Raw genomic sequence first — 20,390 nt, 5'->3', positions numbered from 1 at the left:
CATCACTACCAAGATATTATGCATAACAATGTCAAAGAAAATACACTTACTGAATCAAAGAAATGAATCGAGTAAATGTATTACAAGGTCGTGAAGCTGGATGACGAGAGCTCGTTCAGAATGACGAGAACATCGGATCCGAATAGGCTATTTTTAGAAACAGAACGTACGGCAAACTGTATTCAGGGTAGAAGGATGTATTTATTATGTTCCTGTACAAATAATAGTAACATCTAATTAATATATTAATATTTAAAATTTAAAATAATAGTAACCTAATATTATTGATAAAATATAGAAAATGTACTCGAAACTAACGTCGAAAAGCTCAATAATTATTGTACTGATGAGGAGGACTGGCAAGACACCATCAGTTATTTATAACGGTGCAATACATGCTGTACGTAAGGAAGAATAGCAATTGTTCATTACATGTTCTTTTATATTGCGGGTATTTAAAAATATGTATCTGAGATGTAATTAATTATTTTTTAAAAAAATACAGGGAGTTGTGTCCCACTGAGGTTAAGCCTCGAAGTTGCGAATGCAATGTTAGTATTTAAATTACATAATTATAATGGGGTCTAACGTGTGTTGATTTTCAGAACATTTATCAGGTTTTCATCTTTTTCCTTATAAACGAATCCAAAGTTGTATAGTTTACAGCTTTCTTGTTTGTTTTCTTACAAAATGCTACCAGACTCATCGGGTAAACAAACGAATAGTTGAATACTAGTTTTACACTACGATATTCGCACAGAAAAGTTGATTGATTCAGTTTGTTCGGTCATTTATTTCAGTTATGCTTGTAAGTTTAGGGATCGAGCTGGAAAGTAACCACGACGGGTATGCGTTTGTTGGCTTTCTTTATTTTATATTTTAAAGAGAACTTTCTATCGAGGAGTATAGTTTTTAGTTTTGTGTATAACCTTGAGAAGATGCATGTTGCCTTTGCATGGTATTCATTTACCTTACCTCTTCTTTATTTAACAGAACTATTGAGATCCATTTTGTTCTATTATATTCAGTAGCGTAAATGCAACAAATGAATTTCTGTCACAAACTAACCAAAATATGCTCGAATCAAATGCAAAATCTATTATTGTATCCGACAGCCAAACAAGCAGATTATCACGCTATAAAAACAAAACAATGCACTGAGTTATTTTTATGGGCAGTGCATATTCATGTATCATTTAAACCTTACTTGCATAGCTATAATATGGGCTTCTTTCTTTTCTTCAAAATAACTTAATTTGAGACATGTGTGGTTGTAAGAATGTGTCAAGTTTCATTGCAAAAATATGAGGAACATCACAACTTTTGGAAGAAAAAAAAATATACATATTTTATTACAGTAAATTTGGGGACAAATAACAGTTACAGCAAATGAGGAAAAAATAAAATTTAAGCGGCTATATTTTGTCGACACATAATTCCAGTCTCGTTCAACATTTTTTTCCTATGACATGGTTCGTTTATGTCATTTTGTTTAAAAAATCTGAATAAATAACATCTATTTTCTTTGTTTTTATATTTGTATTGTTTCTATTTCTATCAATTGTTCTCATAAAACACATGCTCGAATATACAAGTCTGTGCTGAAACTAGCAACTTATAGCGTCTGGTGCTACCTTAATGATATCAGGCACACTTATGTCCTGTATAAAATATTCTTGCTGACTTTTTGCTGGTTATATTGAATGAGCGGTTAAACAGAACACTGTTACAGTCTTTATATTCACTTTCAATGAAAGTATTATATTAATCATAATTTTAACGTAGCGTTCATTGCATGACAGCAATTCGTAATTACCTAAGCGGCAACATGGAAGGTTAAAGTTCAAAATACAGCTGAGGCATGAAGCGAGTGTAAACATCTGTTTAGGAACCGCCGGCTTAACTGTTCCCTATATTCAGTTAAAAATAAACAAAATGAATTAAACAATCCCATTGCGGGAATGGATGTACCTCTGTCTCCAAAGAAAAAGCATAAGCGAAAAACGCACAAGGTAGGTGAATATATTTTTATTAACCTTTTTGTATTGTAAAGCTACATGGAAAAGGAGGCGGATCTCGTGCTACGTAAGAGTACATTGAAAACATACACTTAAATGCTTACTCAAGCGTGTAATTACATTCTCCTCACAGATCAAGACCGTCATCTTGTGTATAACATTAACAATGATTAGGTGTGATAGCGCGACAAGGTCATGATAGTAAAGGAGAAATGACACGGATTTGGGTTATAACGGGAATATATCTATGTATATAAATGAAACACATAGAGATCGCGCACCCTCCTCCTTCGCCAGCAGTCACACGTAATAAACTGTATTAATCATTGATACAGTTACTTACAAGATCGATCATATACATGAAAATCGCAGGCCATTTTTTTAAAATGATGTCAACTTGATTGTTCAATTATTCCAAATACCCAAGTTTTGATTTCTTTCATTACAGTAGTAATGTTCAAGTTATACTCGGTATGCATGTATTGATTGATGAATGCGTGCGTGCGTGCGTGCGTGCGTGCGTGCGTGCGTATGTATGTATGTATGTATGTTAGCAATCAAACATTACTGTTTGAAATTAGTAGCTGTTATGCAGCTATTATGGTATGGGAGAAATGTCAATATAGTTAGAGTTTGTTATACATGAGTATCTCTCTGTATGTGTTTAAGAATATATATTTGTAATGTAATGAAAGGCTAGAAAAGTGCTTAATGCTAAGTTCGAAGGTTTTATAACTTTTTGTTTACTATCATTATGTTAAACCTTGAATTAAAAATGGCCAGATATGTAACCTTATTAGATTCTGAATAATAAATATTTCAGAGGTTTACTTGCATATCAGTACAATCCCCGCAGCATAATGCTACATATGTTAAGGTATCCCAAACATGTCATGCGGAATGAAGATAAAGGTACAAAATTATACAGTCCTTCAAATTCACTATCAGATTTTCTATGAACCTCTGTACAAAATGCAAGACCTTAGTGTGATGACATTGATAGCCAAAATGTTGCCTTCTTCAGTAGCTTTATGACTTACAAGATGTGTAACGGGGTGAAGGACAAAAAATATGATTTTAGGAAGATGATAATAATGGCAACAGCAGTCGTGGCAGTGATGATGATGATGAAATAATAATAATAATAATAACAGTGGTGACAATGATGATGATAGAATATTAATGCCTGCAATGGTTATGATGATGATAAAAATAATAAGAATGGTGATGATAATAATAATAAAGATAATAACAGTGGCAACAATTATGATAATAAAATAATAACAACAAAGGCAGTGATAATAATAAAGTTAAACATGTTAACACATTGACAATGTAATGAAAGCAATTTTATACATCAACAGGTACATTGCCCAGTTTAAAAAAAGAAGGAAAAAAAAGAACAATTTCTTTTTATAAAGGGTAAATGAAAGAGCCCGGGGTATTATCTGAATTTCAGAAACACTTTGAGTGATTAGTAACCTCAAGTGGTTGTATTTTTTGGCCGAGAATTTTTTTAAAACTATTCCCTGATTTCTTTCTGTTGTATCTTAACATCCTTATTCATGACAGGTCATCAGTAGTAGATGCAGAGAGTATCTTTGATATAGAGAGTATTTCTGATATAGAGAGTATTTTTGATATAGAGAGTATCTTTGATAGAGAGCATCTTTGATATAGAGAGTATTTTTGATATAGAGAGTATCTTTGATATAGAGAGTATCTTTGATATGGAGAGTATCTTTGATATAGAGAGTATTTTTTATATAGAGTATTTTTGATATAGAGAGTATCTTTGATATAGAGAGTATTTTTGATAGAGAGTATCTTTGATAAAGAGTATTTTTGATATAGAGAGTATCTTTGATATAGAGAGTATTTTTTATATAGAGAGTATCTTTGATATAGAGAGTATTTTTTATATAGAGAGTATTTTTGATATAGAGAGTATTTTTGATATAGAAGGGTAGTCAGATGGACAACTTCTACTCCTTTTTTCGCAGCAAAAAATGTATATATATATATTTGACTGCTACATCCCCCTTCCTATAAATTGGTCCATGTTCAGGTTATTGGTAATGTGTATGTACAGATAATAATAAAAATTCTGTTTTTTAAAACAAGCCCCATGTAAGTGAATCTGGCACATAACTTGACAGCTTTTCATACAGGTGACTTAGTTGTCTGTCAAAATATCAATGGAACCAAGGAGTGGAGTTCACCTACAATTAAATGTAGTACATAGGTGTCTGACACAGAATTTCAAAAGGATTGATTAATGCCTGTACATTGCTGTATACATAGATATTTCCAATTTGACAGTTTCTGACCAACTCCAGCTTTCCACACTCTCTATTCAAATTTGATAGTTTCTGATCAACTCCAGCTTTCCACACTCTGTATTCAAATTTGACAGTTTCTGACCAACTCCAGCTTTCCACACTCTGTTTTAAAATTTGACAGTTTCTGACCAACTCCAGCTTTCCACACTCTGTTTTAAAATTTGGCGTATTTTCTGACCAACTCTGACTGACACTATGTTTTAAAATTTGATGCAGTTTCTAACCAACTCTGACTGACATTCTGTTTTTAGTATACTTACTATAAATACAAAACTGTATCAGTGACTATCTGTTTTAAAATGTGATTCATTGAATGCAATCCAAACTCGACCTTCAAGGTAATGTTGACTTTCTACTTCTCTCACTCCCAAAATCCTACTCCTATCTTCTTAGCATACACAAAATACATCTTGCTTACATACTATTATCAGTTACATTAAAATGTAATCAAATAATGACCAGATAACTTCTTCTTTTAATAATGACCAAATAATATAATTTCTTAATAATGTTATTTGTAACCTTATTTAGCTAATGAAAAACAAATTTAATATCACAAGCCTATACCCTTTTTAAAAAACATTGGAAAATGTTTACAAAGGACAATGCTCTGTATAAAGTCTTGGGTATTTTATGCAGTGGTTTTTAACTAATTCTGCTTTTAAAAGATGTACTGGATCTTTATGAAACTTCAGTACACAAATTTTGAATGCCAGACTGTTGTAATCATGAAGACATTAAATCAGGGTGCATTTGATCATATGGTGCAGTTTGAGCGAGTGTTTTCACAATGGTCAGGTAGTATTATTTCAAAAGTGCTCAGCATACAAGGAACTTGTCCTAATATCCTAATCACACAGAACTTATCCTAATCACACACACTTAATCACAAAGAACTTGTCCTAATCACACACACTTAATTACACAGAACTTGTCCTAATCACACACACATAATCATACAGAACTTGTCCTAACATCCTAATCACATACACATAATCACACAGAACTTGTCCTAATCACACACATAATCATACAGAACTTGTTCTAATATCCTAATCACTTACACATAATCACACAGAACTTATCCTAATCACACACACATAATCATACAGAACTTGTCCTAACATCCTAATCACATACACATAATCACACAGAACTTGTCCTAATCACACACACACATAATTACACAGAACTTGTCCTAATCACATACACATAATCACACAGAACTTGTCCTAATCATACACACATAATCACATAGAACTTGTCCTAATCGCACATACATAATCACACAGAACTTGTCCTAATCACACATACATAATCATACAGAACTTGTCCTAACATCCTAATCACACACACATAACCACACAGAACTTGTCCTAATCATGCTCACATAATCACATAGAACTTGTCCTAATCACACATACATAATCACACAGAACTTGTCCTAATCACACATACATAATCATACAGAATTTGTCTTAGTCACACACACATAGCCATACAGAACCTGTCCTAACATCCTAATCACATACACATAATCACACAAAACTTGTCCTAACATCCTAATCACACAGAACTTGTCCTAACATCCTAATTGATCTTTATCAGATGTGACATACGCTGACAAATTCTGGGCTAAATGTTTACAATAAAATTTTGGACTAAATGTTTACAATCATATTTTGGACTAAATATTTACAATCAAATTTTGCATAATTTGTTTTGAGTGAAATATACAAAAATGCTGCTTATCTAGAACTTTGTTAAATATGTTTCTGTCTAATTATAAGTCTACTCCCTTCTTTTTGACAAATCTAAACTGTTGGACCATTCCCTATTTGCTTGACCCCTTGGTAAATCTGTTTGGCCTGTCCCTTAGTAAATCTGTTTGCCCTGCCCCTTGGTAAATCTGTTTTACTGGCCCTTTGTAAATATGTTTGACCTGCCCCTTGGTAAATCTGTTTGAATGGTCCTTTGGTAAATCTGACCTGCCCCTTTGGTAAATCAATTTGACCTGCCCCTTGGTAAACCTATTTGACTGTCCCTTTGGTAAATCTGTTTGGACTGGTCCCTTGGTAAGTTTGACCTTCCCTTTGGTAAATCTGTTAGGCCTGCCCCTTGTTCAGTATATTTGACCTGTCCCTTCGTAAACCTATTTGACTGGCCCCTTGGTAAATCTTTTGACTGGTCCATTGGTAAGTCTGACATGCCCTTTAATAAATTTATTTGACTGGCCCCTTGTTAAATATGTTTGGCCTGCCCCTTGGTAAATATGTTTGACCTGCCCCTTGGTAATGTATTTGACTAAACCCTGTGTAAATTAATTTGATTCATCATATGTAAATCAATTTTGGTATAAAAAAAACTGATTGGCCCCTTTGTAAATCAATTTGATTATTTTGTTTAGGTAAATCTATTTGACTGGCCTCTTTGTCATATTATGGGAGAAATAGTGTATTCTTGTTGCATGCCAGATTTTATTTCTTCATTAACATACCTCTCAAATATTTTACTAAAGTAAGTAGTTACTTTTTTCTACAGTATCTCCCTTTTCTCTCAAGTTTTCAGTATTTTTGAATAACCCTATGAGTTAAATGTGTCTCTTTTGTGTCTGTCACTTGCATTTTGGCAGGAAAATATATATGAGGTACAAGTCTGTATTTACACACCCATAGAGACTTGAAAGGTAAAATGATTGACTTCAGTGGGGTCAGCTTGTGTTTTTTTTTTCTTCTTTAGAATGAAGATCAGGTTAAAGGTAATTTAGAATACAATCTTTTAGTTCAACTCCACTTACAATATAGACTGAATGGAAATCAAATGGAGTCCAATTTCTAATGCTGTAACTTATATAGACTGATTGGAATCAAATGGAGTCCAATTTATAATGCCATAACTTGTATAGACTGATTGGGAATCAAATGGATTCTGATTTCTAATGCTGTAACTTGTATAGACTGATTGGGAATTAAATGGAGTCCAATTTCTAATGCTGTAACTTGTATAGACTGATTGGAATCAAATGGAGTCCAATTTCTAATGCTATAACTTGTATAGACTGAATGGAATCAAATGGAGTCCAATTTCTAATGCTGTAACTTGTATAGACTGATTGGGAATCAAATGGATTCTGATTTCTAATGCTATAACTTGTATAGACTGAATGGAAATCAAATGGAGTCCAATTTCTAATGCTGTAACTTGTATAGACTGATTGGGAATCAAATGGAGTCCAATTTCTAATGCTATAACTTGTATAGACTGATTGGAATCAAATGGAGTCCAATTTCTAATGCTGTAACTTGTATAGACTGATTGGGAATCAAATGGATTCTGATTTCTAATGCTGTAACTTGTATAGACTGATTGGAAATCAAATGGAGTCCAATTTCCAATGATGTAACTTGTGATTATGTTATAAAAACTGAACTGGAAATCAAATGGAAACCGATTTCAAATGTTTTAGCTTGTGATTATTTATTATATGGACTGAATGGAAATAAAAATGGAGTCTGATTTCCAGTGCTGTGACTTATAATTATCTTATTTCTGTGGAACATAGACCATTAATATATGATTGGGAAATACATTTTAGGTTTTTGTTATAGAAGATTATGCTCTATCAGTATACTAAAATGTGGTACAAGCATGTTGTCTATCAGTATACTAAAATGTGGTACAAGCATGTTTTCTATCAGTATACTAAAATGTGGTACAAGCATGTTTTGTATCAGTATACTAAAATGTGGTACAAGCATGTTTTCTATCAGTATACCAAAATGTGGTGCAAGTGTGTTTTCTATCAGTATACCAAAATGTGGTCCAAGCATGTTTTCTATCAGTATACTAAAATGTGGTCCAAGTGTGCTTTCTCTCAGTATACCAAAATGTGGTGCAAGTGTGTTTTATATCAGTGCACTAAAATGTGGTGCAAGCATGCTTTCTGTCATTATACCAGAATGTGGTACATGTGTTTTCTTTGAGCATACCAAAATGTGGTACAAGTGTTCTTTTTATTTGTATACCAAAATGTGGTGCAAGCATGTTTTATATCGGTGCACTCAAATGTGGTACAAGCATGCTTTCTATCAGTATACCAAAATGTGGTACATGTGTTTTCTATCATTATTTCAAAATGTGGTACAAGCATGTTTTTTCTGTTAGCATAACAAAATGTGGTACAAGTGTGCTTTCTATTTTTATACCAAAATGTGGTTTCAGGTGTTTTCTATGAATGTACCAAGATGTAGTACAAGCATGCTTTCTATTGGTATACCAAAATGTGGTACAAGTATGCTTTCTATCAGTATACCAAAATGTGGTACAAGTGTGCTTTCTATTTGTATGCCAAAATATGGTACATGCATGTTTTCTATCAATATTCCAAAATGCGATACAAGCTTGCTTTCTATTAGCATACCAAAATGTGGTACATGTGTTTTCTATCAGTATTCCAACATGTGATACAAGCATGTTTTTTTCTGTTAGCATAACAAAATGTGGTACAAGTGTGCTTTCTATTTTTATACCAAAATGTGGTTTCAGGTGTTTTCTATGAATGTACCAAGATGTGGTACAAGCATGCTTTCTATTGGTATACCAAAATGTGGTACAAGTATGCTTTCTATCAATATACCAAAATGTGGTACAAACATGTTTTTTACACTTGTCATTGATACCTTGATATTGCCCTGTGTCTGTTCTCTATTTGTGTTTTGATATATTGATGAAAAAAGCCAACAAATTACTAATTCTTGCAAAAGCCATTCTGTGGTCTCGCTCAACACATTAACATTAATTGGATGGTGACTGTTGGCATGAATATTGAAGACATTAACAATATTTTGTTGCAACCCAATACATTAAAAATACATTAAAAAAAACAGCTTTTATCATTCCCCAATTATGTTTCCCCTTAAACAATTGTGTATTCTTATTAATCATTTCATAAAAATACATGTATGATGATAGTTCATGTAAATATGAATGAAGGAAGGAAGGGAGGAAGGAAGTTTAATGCATAAAGGTACAGGTACACCCTGCTATATGTCAGTTTGCTCAATGATGTTTTGTTTTTATGTGGTGAAATAATTTAGACCGTTTCCCACTGTAAGTTGTCTGCCGTTTAGTTTTTCATTGTTTCTTGTATCCATGCCTTGCCAACCACAAGAGATGTGAATGACTGCTGTACATCTCCATTGCTGCTAATTGCTATTGAACAGCATCACTCTAGTCTTTTTCTTTGCATTCGTAGCATTCAGACCGCATTTGTACAATTAAACTCTATAATATTACATGTAGGACTGTATGTGCCAAGTCTATAAAAATGTCTTTCATGTCATTCATTTGCATTAAAAATGTCACAAATTAGAATTTTTTTAAATTCATGTACCATATGTTTTCAAATGTAAATGAATATATATAAAACTTAGTTGTGTATTTGTTAAACCTTGCTAAAAAATTTTCCGCCTGTGCAAATGCATCCCCCTACTAATACATTAATTACAGTGGGAATAATTGTTTCACTGTACATATTTTCACTATTCATTGTAATTTTGATGCATCCCCCAGACATCAGGAGTACGATTTTATCCGTTCCATTACATTACATAAAGGACAGTTTTTTTAGTACGATTTCATCATTCATCTTAATGATTCATCTGTTTAATTTCGTACTGTCTGTATGTAATTTATGTGATGATGTTCTTAATTTTGACTATAGCTTTTCAAAATGTTTGTATTGTAACCAAATTGTAATATTTCTTTGATCCAGATGAACTTTAAAGACAAATATATCATGTTACAGTTAAATATATCATGTTACAGTTTAAGATATCATGTTAAAAAAATCTTGTTACAGTTAAATGTCATGTTATAGTTAAATATATCATGTTACAGTTGAATTTCACATCATGCATGAAAGTTTATAGAAAGTATAAGTACAGGCAACTTAATACATATAAAAAAATAAACACTGTCCATGAATAAAGAAAAATGAGTGTTATTGGATGCTGAGGTTTTTTTTCAAAATATGGTTATAAAGAAGCGTTATTGGGTGATAAGGTTTTGTTTCACAATAAGGTCATAAAGGAGTGCATTTGGGTGTTGAGGTTTTCTTTCATAAAATGGTGATAAAGAAATGTTATTGGGTGATGAAGTTTTATTTCATAAAATGGTGAAAAAGAAATGTTATTGGGTGATGAGGTTTTCTTTCATAAAATGGTGATAAAGAAATGTGATTGGGTGATGAGGTTTTCTTTCACAATAAGGTCATAAAGGAGTGTAGGTGGGTGATATGGTTTCTTTCATAATAAGGTCATAAAGGAGTGTAGTTGGGTGATATGGTTTCTTTCATAATAAGGTCATAAAGGAATGTAGTGGGGTGATGAGGTTTTCTTTCATAAAATGGTGATAAAGAAATGTTATTGGGTGATGAGGTTTTCTTTCATAAAATGGTGATAAAGAAATGTGATTGGGTGATGAGGTTTTCTTTCACAATAAGGTCATAAAGGAGTGTAGTTGGGTGATATGGTTTCTTTCATAATAAGGTCATAAAGGAATGTAGTGGGGTGATGAGGTTTTCTTTCATAAAATGGTGATAAAGAAATGTGATTGTTTGATAAGGTTTTCTTTCACAATAAGGTCATAAAGGAGTGTAGTTGGGTGATGAGGTTTTCTTTCATAAAATGGTGATAAAGAAATGTTATTGGGTGATGAGGTTTTCTTTCATAAAATGGTGATAAAGAAATGTTATTGGGTGATGAGGTTTTCTTTCATAATATGATCATAAAGAAATGTTATTGGGTGATGAGGTTTTCTTTCATAAAATGGTGATAAAGAAATGTTATTGGGTGATGAGGTTTTCTTTCATAATATGATCATAAAGAAATGTTATTGGGTGATGAGGTTTTCTTTCATAAAATGGTGATAAAGAAATCTAATTGGGTGATGAGGTTTTCTTTCATAATATGATCATAAAGGATTGTTATTGGGTGATGAGGTTTTGAGGATTTCTTTCTTACTATTGTCATAAAGTAGTGTTGTTGCTGTTGTAGGGTTTAAAGGCATTTTTCAGCACAAGATATGTATACATGTTGGCCAGTATAAATGGTGGAGGAAGAACCCGGAAAGAACCACCGACCCATGAGAAGCTACTGGCAAGCTTTATCACGTATATTGGGTAATGAGGATTTGTTCCATAATATTGTTATAAAGGAGTGCTATTGGGTGATGAGGATTTCTTTCATAATATTGTCATTAAGGAGTGTTATAATGGGTCCTGAGGATTTCTTTCATATGTATAGTCAGAAAGAAGACACTATGATACCTGACCATACTCAAAATTACACCGTTGCAGCCTAGAATTTAACTATCAGATATACCATTGAACCAACATGAGGATGAATGCAGTGGTACCCCCTCCTGACTCCTGCTTAAAATAAACCATCAGATATAGGTGCAGTGACCAGAGGGTGAATATGGGGTGTATATGGGGTTCCCCTGACTACATAAAATAGGGGGTTCCCCTGACTACATAAACTATAGGGTTCCCCTGACTACATAAAATAACCATCAGATATATAATTGCACTGACTGACTAGAAGGTGAACTCAGGATACCCCTCCTTCTTAAAAATAACACTTAGCTATTAGTGCACTGATTAAAGGGTAAACACAGGGTACATACATAAAATAGTGCACAGACTAGAGGGTGAACATTGGGATACCCCCTCCTACATAAAAAAGTGCACAGACTAGAGGGTGAATATTGGAATACCCCCCTCCTACATAAAATAGTGTACAGACTAGAGGGTAAACATTGGGATGCCGCCTTCTACATAAAATAGTGAACTGAGTAGAGGGTGAACATTGGGATACCACCTCCTACATAAAATAGTGTACAGACTAGAGGGTAAACATTGGGATACCCCCTTCTACATAAAATAGTGTACAGACTAGAGGGTAAACATTGGGATGCCCCCTTCTACATAAAAAAGTGAACTGAGTAGAGGGTGAACATTGGGATACCCCTCCTACATAAAATAGTGAACTGAGTAGAGGGTGAACATTGGTATACCACCTCCTACATAAAATAGTGCACATACTAGAGGGCGAACATTGGGATACCCCCGCTTACTTAAAATAGTAAACTGAGTAGAGGGTAAACTTTGGGATGCCCCCTTCTACATAAAATAGTGAACTAAGTAGAGGGTTTTCACAAGGGTACCCTCTGTTAAAAATAACCACCCAATGTACCAGTGCACTAGCTAGATCATGTACAGAGGGTACCCTTTCTGGTCAAAATAGCTCCTTGGTATACAACTGTACTGACCAGAGGGTAAGACTTCTGCCTGTAATGCATCATTTCTAAGCCCGGGTATGATCTACAATTTAGGGGAAAATTTGCCATCCATTTAATAAGATGGGATTGGTGGATTTTCTCAGATATAGGGAGATTTTAATAAAGAAATAAAGGAAAGGCTTGAGAATATAATTTCTTTACACATTTGGTCGATTTATCTCTATGATTTGTTAGAAATTAATGCAAATTCCATTTTTATAATAGACCCACTATTAGTCCTCGTAGAATAGGGATGTTGCTGGCATAAGCGGGAGGGTTCTTCATCAGTTATTTTGAGGAAAAAAGGGATTAATTAATTTTCACAGATTTTTCAGGATTATACATGTTTTGTTTACAGTATTTTTTTACAGTATTTTTAAGTGTACATGTAAATCGTTTATGTAAAGTTACTATCAACAGAAGCCATTGCCATTGGCATATCTACACATGTCAAAGATAAGTATTATAAAATAGAAAATGTCTTTTTTTCCTTCCAAAATGATTATTCATACTGAGAGACCAGCCAAAAGACGTCACTGGGCATAAAACAAGTGCTTCCTCGTTAGCAATGTAAACAGACTATAGAAGGTAATTGTCGAGGATTGACCTTACCTTGGTACTGACTGGTACATTATGATCAGGAAATTACCATATTCAACCATATCTAAGTTCCTCCAGTAGTATGAAGTTGGCATAATATTCATTGATGCTGACATCTTAAGGGTTACAATAGGATATGCAACATAACTGGTTTTTTTTTTTTTTGTTGCAAACTCGTAGTAGACACAGCAGCAGATGTTACTGCCAGGTCTTAAATTTTGCCCTGTACCGCTGATACAAGTACTTATTCAGTAACGAAATAGGTCTAACACTGATAAAAGTAATAATTCAGTAAGGTAACTGGTCAAATACTTATAAAAGTAATAATTCCATAAGGATGAAAGTTTAACATTGATAAATAAAAAATTCCATAAGGAAAAAGGTCTAACACATAAAAGTGATAATTCCATAAGGAAGTAGGTCTGACACTGATAAAAGTGATAATTTCATTAGGAAATAGGTCTAACACTGATAAAAGTAATAATTCAATAAGGAAATAGGTCTAACACTGATAAAAGTGATAATTCAATAAGGAAATAGGTCTAACACTGATAAAAGTAATAATTCAATAAGGAAATAGGTCTAACACTGATAAAAGTAATAATTCAATAAGGAAATAGGTCTAACACTGATAAAAGTAATAATTCAATAAGGAAATAGGTCTAACACTGATAAAAGTAATAATTCAATAAGGAAATAGGTCTAACACTGATAAAAGTAATAATTCAATAAGGAAATAGGTCTAACACTGATAAAAGTGATAATTCAATAAGGAAATAGGTCTAACACTGATAAAAGTAATAATTCAATAAGGAAATAGGTCTAACACTGATAAAAGTAATAATTCAATAAGGAAATAGGTCTAACACTGATAAAAGTAATAATTCAATAAGGAAATAGGTCTAACACTGATACAAGTAATTATTCAGTAACGAAATAGGTCTAACACTGATAAAAGTAATCATTCAGTAACGAAATAGGTCTAACACTGATAAAAGTAATCATTCAGTAAGGTAACTGGTCAAATACTTATAAAAGTAATAATTCCATAAGGATGAAAGTTTAACATTATAAATAAACAATTCCATAAGGAAAAAGGTCTAACACTGATAGAAGTGATAATTCCGTAAGGAAGTAGGTCTAACACTGATAAAAGTGATAATTCCATTAGGAAGTAGGTCTAACACTGATAAAAGTGATAATTCCATTAGGAAATAGGTCTAACACTGATAAAAGTAATAATTCAGTTATGAAGTAGGTCTAACACTGATAAAAGTCATAATTCCATAAGGAAGTAGGTCTAACACTGATAAAAGTAATTTTTCCATAAGGAAGTAGGTCTAACACTGATAAAAGTAATAATTCCATAAGGAAACAGGTCTAACACTGATAAAAGTAATAATTCAGTAAGGTAACTGGTCAAATACTTATAAAAGTAATAATTCCATTAGGATGAAAGTTTAACACTGATAAATAAACGATTCCATAAGGAAAAAGGTCTAACACTGATAAAAGTGATAATTCCATTAGGAAGTAGGTCTAACACTGATAAAAGTGATAATTCCATTAGGAAATAGGTCTAACACTGATAAAAGTAATAATTCAGTTACGAAGTAGGTCTAACACTGATAAAAGTAATAATTCAATAAGGAAGTAGGTCTAACACTGATGAAAGAGATAATTCAGTAAGGAATTAGGTCTAACATTGATAAAGTAATAATTCAATAAGGAATTAGGTCTAACATTGATAAAGTAATAATTCAATAAGGAAGTAGGTCTAACACAGATGAAAGTAATAATTCAGTAAGGTAATTGGTCAAATACTTATAAAAGTGACTTTTTATTTTGTTATTTGATGTAAAAAAATTTTGTTAAAAACTGAAAGCTTGCCCTAGCAGGAAAAAAACAACAATCTAATGTATTAATTTAAAAATAACAGCATATAACTACTGATGCAGTCTATTCACAGTGCCATACCACATGTCATAATTTGTAATAAAATCAACAGCATCACACTCATTAACCCCTGTTAATGGAGCCAGATCCTGATATACAGATGTCTCTGATGAGCTTACTTTATGTTACTACGGTACCTCAGTTCAGACTTCTATCATTGGCTCTGATATTGGGGTATATGAAAATACATCTTTGGCTCTAATATTGGGGTGTATGAAAATACATCTTTGGCTCTAATATTGGGGTGTATGAAAATACATCTTTGGCTCTAATATTGGGGTGTATGAAAATACATCATTGGCTCTGATATTGGGGTGTATGAAAATACATCATTAGCTTTAATATTGGGGTGTATGAAAATACATCATTGGCTCTGATATTGGGGTGTATGAAAATACATCATTAGCTTTAATAGTGGGATGTATGAAAATACATCATTGGCTCTGATATTGGGGTGTATGAAAATACATCATGGGCTCTAATATTGGGGTGTATGAAAATACATCATGGGCTCAGATATTGGGGTGTATGAAAATACATCATTGGCTCTGATATTGGGGTATATAAAAATACATCATGGGCTCTGATATTGGGGTGTATGAAAATACATCATTGGCTCTGATATTGGGGTGTATGAAAATACATCATGGGCTCTGATATTGGGGTGTATGAAAATACATCATTGGCTCTGATATTGGGGTGTATGAAAATACATCATGGGCTCTGATATTGGGGTGTATGAAAATACATCATTGGCTCTGATATTGGGGTATATAAAAATACATCATTGGCTCTGGTATTGGGGTGTATGAAAATACATCATTAGCTGTAATATTGGGGTGTATGAAAATACATCATTGGCTGTAATATTGGGGTATATATAAATACATCATTGGCTGTAATATTGGGTGTATGAAAATACATCATTGACTCTGATATTGGGGTGTATGAAAATACATCATTAGCTTTAATATTGGGGTGTATCAAAATACATCATGGGCTCTAATATTGGGTGTATGAAAATACATCATTGGCTCTAATATTGGGGTGTATGAAAATAAATCATTGGCTCTAATATTGAGGTATATAAAAATACATCATTGGCTCTAATATTGGGGTGTATGAAAATACATCATTGGCTCTAATATTGGGGTGTATGAAAATACATCTTTGGCTCTAATATTGGGGTGTATGAAAATACATCTTTGGCTCTAATATTGGGGTGTATGAAAATACATCTTTGGCTCTAATATTGGGGTGTATGAAAATACATCTTTGGCTCTAATATTGGGGTGTATGAAAATACATCTTTGGCTCTAATATTGGGGTGTATGAAAATACATCATTGACTCTGATATTGGGGTGTATGAAAATACATCATTAGCTTTAATATTGGGGTGTATCAAAATACATCATGGGCTCTAATATTGGGTGTATGAAAATACATCATTGGCTCTAATATTGGGGTGTATGAAAATAAATCATTGGCTCTAATATTGAGGTATATAAAAATACATCATTGGCTCTAATATTGGGGTGTATGAAAATACATCATTGGCTCTAATATTGGGGTGTATGAAAATAAATCATTGGCTCTAATATTGGGGTATGTAAAAATACATCATTGGCTTTAATATTGGGTTATACAAAAGACATTGGCTTTTTAATATTGGGTTATATGAAAAGATATCATTGGCTTTATTACTGGGTTATATGAAAGGGCATCAATAGTTTTAATATTGGGTTACATGAAAGAAAATAATGTAATTGGCTTTAATATTTGGTTATATAAAAAGACATAACAATAGGTCATATGAAAATACATTGGCTTTAATAATGGGTTATATTTAAAAAACACTGGCTTTAATGCTGGGTGAAAAGACATTGGCTTTAATTTTGGCTTATATGAAAAGACATCTCCACTTTTAATATCGGGTTATATGAAAAGACATCATCGGGGTTTAATATTGGGCTATATGAAAAGACATCATTGGCTTTAAAATCAGGTTATATAAAAAGACATCATTGGTTTTAGTATCGGGTTATATAAAAAGATATCATCGGCTTTATTATCAGGTTATATAAAAAGACATCATTGGTTTTAATATTGAGTTATATAAAAAGACATCATTGGTTTTAATATTGAGTTATATGAAAAGACATCATTGGTTTTAGTATTGGGTTATATGAAAAGACACCAATGGCATTAATACTGGGTTATATGAAAATATATCATTGGCTTTAATATTGGGTTGTATGAAAAGACACCAATGGCATTAATATCGGGTTATATGAAAATACATCGTTGGCTTTAATATTGAGTTTTATGAAAAAATCCTCTTATGAACGGTAAAGAGATGCATACAAAAAATCATATATTTTCTTAATGTATGTATTTTCCCATTTTTAGTTCAAGTCAGTGTTATCTAATTTGTTGAGATGGTATACTTTGTAGTTATCCTTGATGTCAACTCACAAATGAGCTATATATGAAAGTCATTATTATCTCATTTGAATAGTTGGTTTACACTATTTATCCTGGATGTCGTCAAAGTTAGGTTAAAAATGTAGTCCTGAAATAGATAGGGTTTTGTTTGTTTTGGGTTGTTTTAAAAGTCAGCATTATCCATCCAAAAAAATGAAACATTTATTTCTTGGATTATTTATTACCTTATTTTAGGAATTATTAGGTAAGAATTGTACAAATTTTTGTATTCTAAGTGAAGGTTTATGATACCAAATGTCTTTGACCAACTAGAAACATAGTTTTGAGTCCTATGGTAAGATTGTAGATAAAGAGATATGTAATATTTACCATTCATACATTAATGAATACATGTATGTATTGTCTTTAACCTTAATTCATGTACATGAGTACACATGTAGTGTCTTCACTCTGTGTGTGTGTGTGTATCTGTGTTAACTTGAGTGCATATGTTGTGTGTTCACCCTTGATGTACATGTGCATCCATTAGTGCATGTGTAATGTGTCACTTTATTGACTTCACTGTTTTATAGGAATTCAGTATATGGATAGAAAAGGGAGATTAGTAATTCTTACTCAGACTTTGGAAATACATGTAAACAGACCTCTGACTTTATTAAGCCCTTGATTGGTCAGTTATGTGGGTAATTGCTTTCTTTAATGAAGTCCCACCTGTACACATTAAGCATTGTTTCCTTTGATGAAGTCACACCTGAGATGTACTCAGAATAAGCTCATGAAGATGCCTGCAGTTTTACAATTTTCATTCACCTGCAGGGATTTAAATTGAGAGATGAACATCCTGTTTTGTTGCCGATTTCTTGTTAGTAGCTACTATTGCACACATACTAATTCCACTTATGTACAATCAAACATCCTGACTTCCTGGAATTTCCACACAGTCTCCCTGAATGCATATATACATAAGCTTACAGACAAATCGTAATATGATATAAAAACTTTTATAGAAACTCTGTGGACAATTTGTACAGCCAGATGATTTGTAGGAACAATTCATGTGTAGATAATCACCATTTTACTGTATTCAAAAATTTTTCTTGTCTGGTAATACTCTGCATGCAAGCAGAATGGCAAAAAGTGGCCCATTCTGCAGTGAGTAATATCTGGGACAAATTCCCATACCACAGTACATTATTTGGGGATGCCCAAATTTCTAAAACATTCCCATATAATAGTTCAGTATATGCAGATGTCTAGTTTCCATATAACGGTACACTATTCAAGGCAGTCTGAATTCCCATATGATTGTACAGTATTTGGGAATGTCCAAATTCCTATATATTGGTACAGTATTTTGGTATGTCCAGTTCACATATAATGGTACATTATTTAGGGATGCCCGAATTCCTATATTGTGGTAGAGTATTTATGGATGTCCAGATTCCCATATGATTGTACAGAATTTATGTTCAAATTCCCATATGATGGTACAGAATTTATGTTCAAATTCCCATATGATGGTACAGAATTTATGCTCAAATTCCCATATGATCGTACAGAATTTATATTCAAATTCCCATATGATGATACAGAATTTATGTTCAAATTCCCATATGATGATACAGAATTTATGTTCAAATTCCCATATGATGGTACAGAATTTATGTTCAGATTCCGATATTATGGTACAATATTTGTGAATGTCCAGATTCACATATGTTCATACATGTACAGTATTTGTAGATGCCAAATTTCCATAGGATGGTACAGTACTTGGGGATGTAAAAAATTCCCATATTAGGGTTGTTTAAATTCCCATATCATGGTACAGTATTTGGGAACATCCGAGTTCCTATATAATGGTCGAGTATTAAGGAATGTCCAGTTTCAATATAATGGTACAGTATTAAGGAATATCCAGTTTCAATATAATGGTACAGTATTAAGGAATGTCCAGTTTCAATATAATGGTACAGTATTAAGGAATGTCCAGTTTCAATATAATGATACAGTATTAAGGAATGTCCAGTTTCACTATAATGGTACAGTATTAAGGAATGTCCAGTTTCAATATAATGGTACAGTATTAAGGAATGTCCAGTTTCAATATAATGGTACAGTATTAACGAATGTCTAGTTTCAATATAATGGTACAGTATTAAGGAATAACCAGTTTCAATATAATGGCACATGTACAGGATCAGGATATGTTCTGCCATTTTGGATGTAATTTTCAAGCCAGGCAATATATCAGTCATTGTCATTGACTTCAGTTCGATGATTGAGCCATCGTCATCTCAGATCAATAGATCAGTAATTCATTATTATGAGTTATTCACCACTCTTGTGTACATTTAGGACAAAAATAAATGCAACACATTTTTTACATGGATTTGTTTGCTTATGGATGAAAACCTAATGGTCAGCCAGTTCCATTAAACACTTTTATTCATGGCAACAAATGACAGGTTTTAATTGTTGTTTTCTTTTGTGGATTTTTACACATCATTAGCTATATCCTGTTGAGGACATGTAAGCCATATGCCTTTCCCAAGGACTCAACTGGCATGGGTGGGTATTGAACCTAGAACTACTGGATTACGAGTCCAATGCTCTACCGAGCTATTGCAGGTCCTAAGCAGATGACAATATAAATAAATATGGCAATAAAATTCAGATGTGCTGTTG

General features: G+C 32.7%; 1 protein-coding gene across 2 annotated transcripts in view; it reads left to right on the top strand.

Moving 5' to 3' along the window:
* Window positions 1-1,853: 1,853 nt before the first annotated feature.
* Window positions 1,854-20,390, top strand: part of LOC149790592 (uncharacterized) — a 133,132-nt gene continuing 114,595 nt past the window's right edge. For both annotated transcript variants that reach the window (XM_089972688.1, XM_089972687.1), the window contains exon 1: window positions 1,854-2,012. In XM_089972688.1, coding sequence (XP_089828814.1) covers window positions 1,962-2,012 — 51 coding nt within the window. In that variant the 5' untranslated portion in view covers window positions 1,854-1,961. The remainder of the gene's footprint in view (window positions 2,013-20,390) is intronic.

The sequence above is a fragment of the Sinohyriopsis cumingii genome, chromosome 10, assembly GCF_028554795.1.
Source record: "Sinohyriopsis cumingii isolate HCF-2022 chromosome 10, ASM2855479v2, whole genome shotgun sequence".
Taxonomy (NCBI): domain Eukaryota; kingdom Metazoa; phylum Mollusca; class Bivalvia; order Unionida; family Unionidae; genus Sinohyriopsis; species Sinohyriopsis cumingii.
The sequence above is the reverse complement of the archived record's forward strand: the minus strand, read 5'-3'. Positions and strand labels throughout refer to the sequence as shown.